Raw genomic sequence first — 12,369 nt, 5'->3', positions numbered from 1 at the left:
GGAACATAAGTTTAAGGGCAGTATTTTATTTATTTAAAGATTTGATTTATTTGGTAGAGAGGGAGAGGAAGCACAAGCAGGGGAGTGGCGGGTAGATGGGAGGGAGAAGCACACTCCCTGCTGAGCAGGGAGTCTGATGTGGGGCTCGATCCCAGAACCCTGGGGTCGTGACTTGAGCTGAAGGCAGACTTAACTGAGCCACTCAGGTGCCCCAAAGGGCAGTATTATTTTTGATAGATAACAGTTAGGACTGAATATTGAGGGGGAGCCTGGGTGGGTCAGTCGTTAAATGTCTGCCTTTGCCTCAGGTCATGATCCCAGGGTCCTGGGATCCAGACCCGCATCGGGCTTCCTGCTCCACGGGAAGCCTGCTCCTCCCTCTCCCACTCCCCCTGCTTGTGTTGCCTCTCTCACTGGGTCTCTCTCTGTCAAATAAATAAATAAAATCTTTAAAAAAAAAAAAGACAATATTGAGGTACTTGTCTATTATTTATTTATTTATTAAAGATGTTTATTATTTGAGACAGAGAGAGCACATGAGAGGGGGGAGGGTCAGAGGGAGAAGCAGACTCCCTGCTGAGCAGGGAGCCCGATGCGGGACTTAATCCAGGGACTGCAGGATCATGACCTGAGCTGGAGGCAGTTGCTTAACCAACTGAGCCACCTAGGCGCCCACTTGTCTGTAATTTAAAGTATGGAGTCCTGACAAGGATGTCTCTAGGTTTTTCACATTTGATTAAAATATTAGAATTGAAAGTTCTCCTTATTTGTTACATGCCTGGCAAATGCTAACCTATTCTTTCTTTGAATACTTCTGATTTAGATCTCAATTTTGTAAGGTTGCCATTTTCAATTTTATGTTATTCTAGTTTAAAAGTTCTAAATTTTATATTAGGCCCACATCTACTTCCACATAACTTCCCCTCTTGATATGACTATGGTTCTGAACCTGAGGTAAGCATAATAGTTAACTAGGATGCTTAGCCAAAAGGTAGATTGATGGGTTGCATCCCTAGAGATTTTGTTAAGCTTGAGGTAGAATTCAGGCTTGTGTGTTTTTTAATAAAACTTCCTGATAATTCCTAAGTTCACTTCCTGATAATTCCTAAGTTCACAATCACTGTTCTAAATTCTGTTTATTCCTTCTGCAGAATATCTGCATGTTTTTATTCATTGTTTTTTGTAAATGCATATATACATATGTATGCTACACACACACACACACACACGCACGCACGCACGCACACGAAGATTTATTTTTTTGGGAGAGTACAAGCATACCAGTGGTGGGGAGGAGCAGAGGGAAAGAATCTTCAAGCTGACTCCCCACTGAGCATGGAGCCTGTCTTGGGGCTGGATCCCACAACCTGTGAAATGATGACCTGAGTTGAAACCAAGGGTAGTTGGACACTTAACTGAGCCACCCAGGTGCCCCTATATATATGTATATATTTAAAAGTTACCTCTACAGCCAATGTGGGTCTTAAACTCAACAACCCTGAGATTAAGAGTCTTATGCTCTACAGACTGAGCCAGCTAGGTGCCCCAGTTTTATGGTTTTCAGTCTATAATCCAGGGATACCTGGGTGGCTCAGTCATTTAAGCATCTGTCTTCGGCTTAGGTCACAATCCCAGGGTCCTGGGATTGAGCCCCGCATCGGGCTCCCTGATCAGTGGGGAGCCTGCTTCTCTCTCTTCCTTGGGCCCCCACTGCTTCCCTGCTTGTGCTCTCTCTCTTTTTCTCTGAGAAATAAATAAAAATTAAAGTCTATAATCCACTTGGAGTTAATTTTTGTATGTGGTATGATAATAATGTTGAGGTTTACTTTTTTGCATGTGGATATCCAATTATTCCAGCACCATTTGTTGAAAAGATTATTCTTTCTGCATTGAATTGTCTTGGTACCTTTGTCAGAATTTCAAGTGATTGTCTATGTGGATCTGTTTTTGTACTCTGTTCCATTTCATCTATGTGTGTTTATGTCAGTTCCACATATTATATTAAATTGAGATCACTGTCTTTTGCCCTGTCTACCTAAATGTTTCTTTTGTTTGTTTTTTAAGATTTTATTTATTTGACAGAGAGAGACACGGTGAGAGAGGGAACACAAGCAGGGGGAGAGGGAGAGGCAGGCTTCCCGTGGAGCAGGGAGCCCGATGCAGGGCTTGATCCCAGGATCCTGGGATCATGACCTGAGCCGAAGGCAGACGCTTAACGACTGAGTCACCCAGGCGCCCCTACCTATGTGTTTCTTGATTTATTTTTCTTAGAGGTAGTACAACTTGCTGTATGAATATATGGTTCTTTCATGATTTTTTGTTTGTTGCTTAATTAGCAAATATTTATAGTAACATACAATATAGGTTTTTGTGAGTATATAAACCTTTCAAAGAAAATCTAGTAAAGCTCTTGAATGTTGCTTTATGATTTCTTTTGCTTTTATAGTGAAAAATGTGAGTTAGCTAAACCTTGCTGGAGTGGTCAGAGGTTTAAAGAAGTTAAAATACAATGGTTTATAAATGTAACAGGTATTTAAAAAATGTTGATTTTAAAGAGTATTTGACATTTGAAAAATACCACTTTTCTTGCAGTCTGGATGTGGATAATGAAGCAAAGAAACTGTTGGGTTTAGGACAGAAACATCTGGTGATGGGGGATATTCCAGCAGCTGTCAATGCATTCCAGGAAGCAGCTAGTCTTTTGTAAGTACTGTGTTTTGCTATGATGTGCTATATTGTGTTTGTTAAAAGGTTGTCTTTTGGGTGGGGATGGAGTTTTAAAAAATTGGATGTTTTTCATGTGCAAGTTTATTCCTGTAACTAACGATAAGACTTGCATATCACAGAGCATTCTCACTTTTTTTTCCCCCCTAAGTAAGGTAGTTTGTTTTTCAGGCACCAGTAGTTAGGGTGACCAATTCATCCTACTTTGTTCTGGGACTTTTTTTTTTAAAGATTTTATTTATTTATTTGACAGACACAGCGAGAGAGGGAACACAAGCAGGGAGAGCGGGAGAGGGAGAAGCAGGCTTCCCGCGGAGCAGGGAGCCTCACGCGGGGCTAGATCCCAGGACCCTGGGATCATGACCTGAGCCAAAGACAGACGCTTAACTACTGAGCCACCCAGGCACCCCTAAAATCAAAGTTGTTTTTTTTTTTTAAGATTTTATTTAATTATTTGACAGAGACACAGCGAGAGAGGGAACACAAGCAGGGGGAGTGGGAGAGGGAGAAGCGGGCTTCCCGCTGAGCAGGGAGTCTGATCTGGGGTTCGATCCCAGGACCCTGGGATCATGACCTGAGCCGAAGGCAGACGCTTAACGACTAAGCCACCCAGGTGCCCCTGAAATCTAAGTTTTTAAGAATAACCAGAAACATACTTCTTAGCTTATTTTCTTATCAGATATCTAGAGATCCGTATTTTCACTGTCCTGCCTTTACGGATATTTAGGGGGAAAATTTGACATGCATTATTCTAATCTAGTAGATTATACTTAAACATAACCCTCATAATACTTTGTGCTTAGTTTCTCTATTTATTCTCACTAGGCAGTAAAAGCCCTTAGCTGGACTGACTTTGCATGACTTCTTCCAGTCCTTTCCTTCATGAAAACTAGTCTCCTTACTCTATGTAAAGTACCTCCTCCTTCCATTTATCACACTTGTGATTTGTTTCCCTTTCCCTCTTTCCTGTCTGGATATTAATAGCTAAAACTTAGGTATAGTGCTATTTGTATTTCTAAGCATTGTTTTAAATACTTTTACAGGCATTATTAATTCAATTCTTAGAATAGATCTTTGAACAGTTCTTAACATTTCTATTTTATAGATGAGAAAACTAAGGCACAGAGTATAAGGTTTATACAGCTAGTTAAGGTTTAGAGGTGGGATTCGAACACAGGCAGTCTGACTCCAGAGAATAAGTTCTTAAATCTAGTAACGTGATGTCTTTCCATATACCTCATTCATCCTTTAGGTCCCTGCCAAAGGTCCTTTAACTGTTCTGGCCCATACTGACACTCATGTTATAGCAGGAGAAATACCTATTAATGTAGTTTGGCTCTGAGATTATATACTATAACTGCAGCAAATTGATGTCACTTGGAACATACATATATATATAGAGAAAGACCAGGTAATATATTAACTTCATACATTGTGTGTATGTGCGCGCGGGTGCACGCACCCACATGCTTTTTAAAAAAATTTTTTTTTAAAGTAGGCTTCATGCCCAGCTTGGAGCCCAACATGTGGCTATGTTTGTTTGTTTTTAAGAGATTTTATTTATTTCACAGGGCACACAAGGAGGGAGAGGGAGAAGCAGGCTCCCTGCTGAGCAGAGAGCCCGATGCGATGCGGGGCGATGGCAGGGCTCGATCCTGGGACCCTGGGGTCATGACCTGAGCTGAAGGCAGACACTTAACTGGAGCCACCCAGGCGCCCCTTGTTGTTGTTTTTGTTTTTTTTTTTAAAGATTTTATTTGACAGAGCAGGAACACAAGCGGGGGGAGCAGCAGAGGGAGAGGGAGAAGCAGGCTTCCTGCTGAGCAGGGAGCCTGATGGCAGGGCTCAATCCTAGGACCCTGGGATCATGACCTGAGCCGAAGGCAGGTGCTTAACGACTGAGTCGCCCAGGCACACCCCACTTGTTTGTTTTTAAAGATTTTATTTATTTGAGAGAGAGAGGGAGCAGGAACAGGAGGAGGGGCAGAGGGAGAGGAAAAGCAGATTCCCCGTTGAGCGCAGAACCTGATATAGGGCTCAGTCCTGGGACCCTGAGATGACGTGAGCCGAAGTCAGACGACTCAGCCACCCAGGCACCCCGCAATGTTGGGCTTTAAACTCATAGCCCTGAGATTAAGACCTGAGCTGAGATCAAGGGTCGGACCCTTAACTGAGTCACCCAGGCGCCCCATACATTGTTTTTTAAAGTCCCTTTGAACTTGACTTGAAAGCAAGAAGAAAGGGGAGTATTGGTTTCCTAGAAGGATGTGTCACTGAAGAAATACCATTTTATAATTCAGAGAGCTAGAAATAAGTATTTTTGATTAAACGTTAATTCAGGTCTTATTAGATGTTTATTTTCTTTGTAGAGGTAAGAAGTATGGAGAGACTGCTAATGAGTGTGGAGAAGCCTTCTTTTACTATGGGAAATCACTTCTGGAGTTGGCAAGGTATGTCTTTCAAGCTGCAGGGGCTTTTGTTTTGTTTTTTGTTTTGTTTCTTTAAAGGTTTATTTGAGAGCGAGTGAGCGGAGAGGTGGTGGTGGAGGGAGAGGGGGAGAATCCTTAGGCAGAAATTCCACCTTGAGCTTGGAGCCTGATGTGGGGCTCCATCTCACAACCCTGAGATCATAACCTGAGCCGAAATCAACAGTCTGACTTGTTTTTAAGTAGGGTGTTTTGTATCACATTAGTGGTCTATTTAAAACTTTATAAGTTTCTTTGCTTTCCAAGATTATTTACTAGCTTTGAGATTCATATGAGCTGGGTGAGTCTGCTTTTACTAAGAAAGGGGGTTTAGAAGGAACATGAAATATTGATGGAAGTTTTGGAAGGCACTTGATGTAGATTAAACTTATGCTTGGGTTTTAACTTTTGGGGTCTTTTTTTTTTTTTTTTTAAGATTTTATTTATTTGACAGCAAGAGAGGGAACACAAGCAGGGGGAGTGGGAGAGGGAGAAGCAGGCTTCCCGCTGAGCAGGGAGCCCGACCCGGGGCTCGATCCCAGGACCCTGGGATCATGACCTGAGCCGAAGGCAGACTCTCGACTGAGCCACCCAGGCGCCCCATCTTTTGGGGTTTTAGAAGAAGAGTTCTTTTCTATTAGTGAATGGTCATAGTTTATTTTTGGACCATAAAGTCCAGTATAAGAGAACTTTTAAAAGCACTCTCAGCACAAAACAGTCATCCTTAACAAGGACTTAATGAAGGACAGTTTGTAAACACTAGCGTATGAGAATGTCTAGTAAATAAAACCAGTGGTCTTTTTTTTAATTTTTTTTTTTTAAGATTTTATTTGTTTTTTTTGACAGAGAGAGACACAGAGAGAGAGGGAACACAAGCAGCGGGGAGTGGGAGAGGGAGAAGCAGGCTCCCTGCTGAGCAGGGAGCCCAATGTAGGGCTCGATCGAAGGATCCTAGGATCACCACCTGAGCCGAAGGCAGATGCTTAATGATTGAGCCACCCAGGTGCCCCAAAACCAGTATTTTTTTTTTTAATATATTTTTTTAAAGATTTTATTTATTCATTCATGAGAGACGGAGAGAGAGAGAGAGAAGCAGAGGGAGAAGCAGGCTCCCAAGGAGCAGGGAGCCCGATGCAGGACTTGATCCCAGGACCCCGGGATCATGACCTGAGCCGAAGGCAGATGCTTAACCATCTGAGCCACCCAGGCGCCCCAAACCAGTAGTCTTAACTATTGGAAAGTTGTGTATTTTCCACTGGAGTTTATTAACCAGAACAACATTTTGAGGGTACACAAACTAGCAAATGTTTTGTGGCTCATTTAATCTCAATTCTGGTAAGTTTTCTAATTTTGTAGATCATTCTGATTGTCATGAAAGTCTTTCCAGAATGTTTTAAAGCCAACTAAAGAAATATGGGTGGATGTGAAGCTTGGGAAATATTATGGCCTTATTGTAGAGTGAATATTGATCTTATCTTTTTGACAGTAGTCACTAGTGCTTTTTAGGTGGTGGGATGAAGGGTATGCTTTTTTCTTTCAGTGCTTTTACTGCCTTAATTTATATTAGTTTTGATCACTGCTTTTCTTCCATAAATACTTAAAGTTTATAATCTCTGCACTTGATTGCTTTTTGGTCTTAGAAAAACTGTTAGGTTCTAGCCATCATACCTTTAGTGCTTTCTCCTTTTGTTCTCCTAGAATGGAGAATGGTGTGTTGGGAAATGCCCTGGAAGGTGTGCATGTGGAAGAGGAGGAAGGAGAAAAAACAGAAGACGAATCTCTGGTAGAAAATAATGATAACATAGATGGTATGTGGAGTTGCCTGTGACATTCAGGAGATGCGACGTATATTTCTTATGTACCAATGATGGGACTAGGGCTCTCCCTATCCTGGATGGTCTCTCCTAAGTTGTCTGGGGTGATACATGCATCTGGTGGAGACTACAGTGGAGATAGCCAATTAACTGAAACTGAGAGCAGGGTTTTATAAAAGGAAAACTTAATTTCCCCAATAAATGTGGTTATTTAAATTGTTATTTTAAATACCTAACAACCTTAAATATTTTTTGATGCAAATTTTAAGTCTGTACAGCTCAGTTATTTTAATAGCAGTGCTTTTGGAGTCTTTTTACATTTTTTGTGTCTAAGAAAATTAAATGTTAAATTCTAAGTGGAATTTAGCTACTAGAGTTTTACATATTAGATGGAGGTTTATGATGTTTAGAGGAGAGCAAAAAGCTTGGCATCTCTTAACCTAACTGATAATCAGAATGCTCAAGTAAAACAATATCTCACTTAAGGAGCTTGGGTTTCCTTTGCAATAAGTTGCTCTGCTATCTGGGACTTTTCCCTTTGCTTTTTCTCAAGGGGACAGATAGTTTTTAGGCCATCTGCTAAAATTTAAGCCAGGCTGTTTGAGGTTTTAAAGGGAATGTATTTTTAGTTTCCATTTATGCCTTGATCACTAAATTCGAAGACATGTTTATGCTTCATGTTCTTTAACCATGTAGAGGAAGCAAGGGAAGAGTTGAGAGAACAGGTTTATGACGCCATGGGAGAAAAAGAAGAAGCAAAAAAACCAGAAGACCAGTCTCTGGTAAAGCCTGAAATTGATAAAGAGCAGGAGACTGAAATGGAGAAGGGTGGAAGAGAAGACATGGATATAAGTGAGCCTGCAGAGGAGGAACTACAGGAAAAAGTTGAATCCACTCCAGATCAGTTAACTGAAACCACTGAGGCAAAAGAAATAGCAGCACCAGAAGGACTGAATGAAGCCAAGGTCACTTCTGGGAAGCCAGAACAGGAAGTACCAGATACTGGGGAAGGAAAATCAGTTTGTGGAACTGATGTCCAAGAAGAATGCAGAGAAAAAGGAGGTCAGGAGAAGGAGGGAGAAGTAATTGTGAGCATAGAGGAGAAGCCAAAAGAAGCTTCAGGAGAGCAGCCTGTTACAGCTCTCGAAAAGCAGAGTACTGCAGTGGAGGCAGAAGCAGAGCCTATAGATTCAACAGTCAAGCCAGTGGATATGGGTGGGGATGAGCCAAAGGAGCAGGTAGCTGCCTCTGAAAATGAGCCAGGAAAGGCTGTTCTTGAGCAGCTGGTAGGGCAAGAAGTGCCTCCTGCTGAAGAGTCACCAGAGGTGACAATAGCAGAGGCCTCAGCTGCAGAAGCTGGGTCAGAAGTCTCTGAGAAGCCTGGGCAGGAGGCCACAGTTCTCCCTAAGGATGGTACAGTCAATGGACTGTCAGCTGCAGGAGGTCAGACTCCTGTTGAACAACAGACTAATGCAGAAGGACTGACAGAAACAAAAGATGGCACAGGACTAGAGGAGAAGGTCAGGGCAGAGTTGGTTCCTAGCCAGGAGGAGACTAAGCTGCCCATAGAAGAGTCTGAGGCAGCTGGAGATGGGGTTGAGACCAAGGTAGCCTGGGGGGCTACTGAGAAATCCCCTGAAGACAAAGTTAAGATAGCTGCTAATGAAGAAACACAAGAGAGAGAAGAACAGATGAAAGAGGGTGAAGGTAACCGGGATATGCAAGAGCTGCAGTGGGTGGAGTACATTTCTGGATTTGACTCACACTAATCATGGGTAAAAGTCAGCCTTCCATTCAGGATTTTCCGTCTGCCTTTGGATTAGGAAAGGGCTAAATGAAAATGGGGATAGTTTAAGAAGATTGTGATAAGTTGAGCAAGTTAAATCAAAAGCAAGTCTTCAGCTGGCTTATAAACTAACGCTTTTACTAACTGCAAAATAGGCCTTCTCTGTGATTTCTGAGACTTGGCTAGCTATCAGTAACCTGTACCATACTAGCCAATAGAGGTGGATGGGGGCTGGTGGGGTAGGTAGGGAAATAGTGGGCTAGGCTGGCAGAGAATGCTGAATGGATGTTCACTTGCATGCCTCTGGATTATTTATTTTACTGTTCACATGGTTCCTATTCTCTGCTTTAGGAAGCAGGATTAGAGCAGTAGAATCCAGTGAATTGGTACACTTAAGCAGGCATGCCATTTAAATGAAGGCAGTTAACACAGTGAAAGAATTCTGATGACCCTCTTTTACTTTTAGTCTTCAGGAAGTGTTTAGAGGCTTATTTACATTAGTTTTAAATTAGCCCCCTCCAAAAGATAACAAAAAACTTAACCATTAGCCCTCTTGCTGCTTTCCCCCTCATTTCATGCTTGCTTTGGCTGCTAAACTGAAGGTTTTGTTACTAAGAACGTTATAAAGTGTGGATGCTTTGCGTAGTATTATTGGTCTAATTTTGATTCAATTCCATCAAGATGTATAAGCCTCTAATTAGCAGTTACATAATTGGCACGTCTGACTTGAGTTGTACTATCATTTGAGGATTCTACTGTCTGTAAGGCTCATCTAATGTTGGTATTAATAACCACAGGTATAGTCTAGTTAATAGTTACCACTTTGTATAATTGACAGACTAAGAGTTCTGTTTAGTTTTAGATTTTCAAAGACCCACTATTCAGTATTTGCAGCTCATTCTGGTAAACTACATTCTACCTATGTGCAGGTCCTTGTACTCCAGCCAGCATGGGCATGGTAACTAGAAGTGAATTGGCTAAATGGTAGCACCATTGGGCTGCTTGTTGGGTTTTAGGAGTTCTTTATGGAAAAAGCACACAACTGAATTCTTCAGTTTTTAAAAAACTACCATGTCTTAATGTTTAATGATAGTGATCAAAGTTAGTAAGAAGTTCTGCTGGCTCTTTTAAATTGGACTTTGAATAATAAGCTACAGTAGAGAGGTCCTATTTCTCCAGTTCAAAAACTATTCAGTTGGATCATAAAGCAAAATTGTTACAGCTCTCCCACATACTTTTTTTTTTTTTTTTTTTTGACAGAGAGAGGGAACATAAGCAGGGGGAGTGGGAGAGGGAGAAGCAGGCTCCCCGCGGAGCATGGAGCCCAATGTAGGCCCAATGTAGGCTCAATCCTAGGACCTGAGCCGAAGGCAGACGCTTAACAACTGAGCCACCCAGGTGCCCCCACATACATTATTTTTGATTCCAAAATAATACTATTTAGTAGGTAGTATTATTCCACTTAGAGCCACGAGGAAATTGAGGCTTAGGGGTTATGTTACTTGTTTAGGGTCAAACACACCAAGTCATAGAACTAGAATCAGACTCTAGATGTGACATGAATGTATGTTCTTCCCAAGCCTGCCTCACAGTGAGGAAGGTGACTTTTTATCTCCTCCCTTAACCCACCTGTTATCAGAAACTTTCTGGTCACTATTTTTTTTAAAGATTTATTTACTTGCCGAGAGTGAGGCAGGGAGAAACTTTAGCAGACTGCGCTCAGCACAGAGCCCGATGTGGGGCTTGATCTCCTGACCCTGGGATCATGACCTGAGCCAAAACCAAGAGTCAGATTCTTAAATGACTGTGCCACTCAGGCGTCCCTCTGGTCATTCTTTTTAAAGTACTTATAAAAGCCTAGGAGTCATCAGTTGCATTTTTTTTTAGTATGTGCCCTGGGTACCGTGCTGCTCATAAAGAAGGTACAGTTTTCCATATTTTACAAATGAAGAAATGGCAGAAAGAGCTTAAGTAATTTGCCCTGGTCACACAGCCAACACGGGGAGGGCTGAGGTACCCAAACCTGGCTCTAAGGCCTAAACTTTTTTTTTTTTTTTTTAAGATTTAATTTATTTATTTGACACAGAGAGAGAGACAGCTAGAGAGGGAACACAAGCAGGGGGAGTGGGAGAGGGAGAAGCAGGCTTCCCGCTGAGCAGGGAGCCCGATGTGGGGCTCGATCCCAGGACCCTGAGACCATGACCTGAGCCAAAGGCAGACGCTTAATGACTGAGCCACCCAGGTGCCCCTAAGGCCTAAACTTTTATTCTCTGTGCTCTGTTCCACTTTATGTGGCAGCACTTGCCTGCAAAAAATCTTATAAGTGGTATTCTCTCTCAAATCTTTTTTTTTTAATTTTATTTTTAAGTAATCTCTGTACCCAATGTGGGGCTTGAACCCATAACCCTCAGATCAAGAGTCACATGCTTTACTGACTGAGCCAGCCAGGCACCCCAGAGGTTTTCTCTTAAAATCCCATTTCTTACCACCTCTCAGGCTGTCCATATCCCTAATAAAGATAATTGGTCTGTTGTTTTATTATAAGTGTTATGCTAGATATGATTGGTAAGTGAACAAAGTTTTTAAATTGTAGGCACAGAGCTTGGCCATGCTTAGACTATACTGGTCAATCTGTAGTGTTTCCCTGACTTAAGAGGGCTAGGATAACCAGAGAATCAGCAGATTGTCTCTAAGAGGAATTTTTCTTTGCGCTATCCTGTGCCCTTAACTTTTGAACAGGCTACAAATCAGAGAAATGGTATAAAGCTGTGTATCCATTTTTCCAAAGGATGGTAATAGGCATGCTACAAAGAAGATTCCATTTTAACAGATCACTTCACTGAGGACATCAGGGCATTCCCATTAATACCTGGGTATAGGTTACCAGGTTGGAAAGTGTTGTTTTAAAGTAATGGCTTTCTCATTAACCTAACTTTCTTCTCACCATTCCATGAAGGTAGTACAGATTTCTCAAGGGAAACAAGTATTTTTCTCAGATTATCGTAAGAATTTTATTTTAAAAATTTGATGTAAAACTCAGTAAGATTTTAATCTAATTAGATGTCACCTGGCATTTTGGCATGAGTAGGAACAGATACCAGATTATTTAAGAATATAGACTAACAATACACATTTTGTCAATTTTTCCTACAAATTAGGAAGGTAAAATGTTTGTTGCATAGATTTACCTCATCCGTCTTGAGAATGGGCCTCATTGTCAGAGTTAATAAAACCACCCATCTAGTCTGACAGGGTACTAAGTATACAGATAACTTGGAAATTTGGGTACAGAAAGATAATGGTATATGATGGTGGGTATTTATTTCAGAAACACTAAATTATATGGTCAACAGGGGAAGAGTGAGTCATTTGATAAAACCTGTTTGCTATAGAGGTCAGTTAACTTGTAACTGGTTCTTAGAGGAATTTTTTTGTTGTTTTTTGGTTTTTGTTCTAAAGATTTTATTTTTATTTATTCATGAGAGAAAGAGAGAGAGAGAGGGGCAGAGGGAGAAGCAGGCTCCCAAGGAGCAGGGAGCCCGATGTGAGACTCGATCCCAGGACTCTGGGATCATGACCT

The 12,369-nt window shown here is 41.5% G+C and overlaps 1 protein-coding gene across 2 annotated transcripts in view; it reads left to right on the top strand.

The window, feature by feature from the left end:
• NASP (nuclear autoantigenic sperm protein) overlaps positions 1–12,369 on the top strand; it is a 40,742-nt gene that overhangs the window by 23,111 nt on the left and 5,262 nt on the right. Inside the window, exons 3-6 of one of the 2 annotated variants that reach the window (XM_028123343.2) lie at positions 2,593–2,703; positions 5,094–5,174; positions 6,888–6,997; positions 7,700–8,710. In XM_028123343.2, the coding sequence (XP_027979144.1) occupies positions 2,593–2,703; positions 5,094–5,174; positions 6,888–6,997; positions 7,700–8,710 (1,313 nt within the window). The remainder of the gene's footprint in view (positions 1–2,592; positions 2,704–5,093; positions 5,175–6,887; positions 6,998–7,699; positions 8,711–12,369) is intronic. The other variant, XM_028123342.2, reaches the window with a different exon arrangement.

This window comes from Eumetopias jubatus, unplaced genomic scaffold (assembly GCF_037043125.1).
Source record: "Eumetopias jubatus isolate StellerSeaLion01/CBP00866 unplaced genomic scaffold, mEumJub1_p1.0 scaffold_4, whole genome shotgun sequence".
NCBI classification, from domain to species: Eukaryota; Metazoa; Chordata; class Mammalia; order Carnivora; family Otariidae; genus Eumetopias; species Eumetopias jubatus.
Note: the sequence above shows the minus strand (reverse complement) of the source record. Positions and strands in the feature narration are given on the sequence as shown.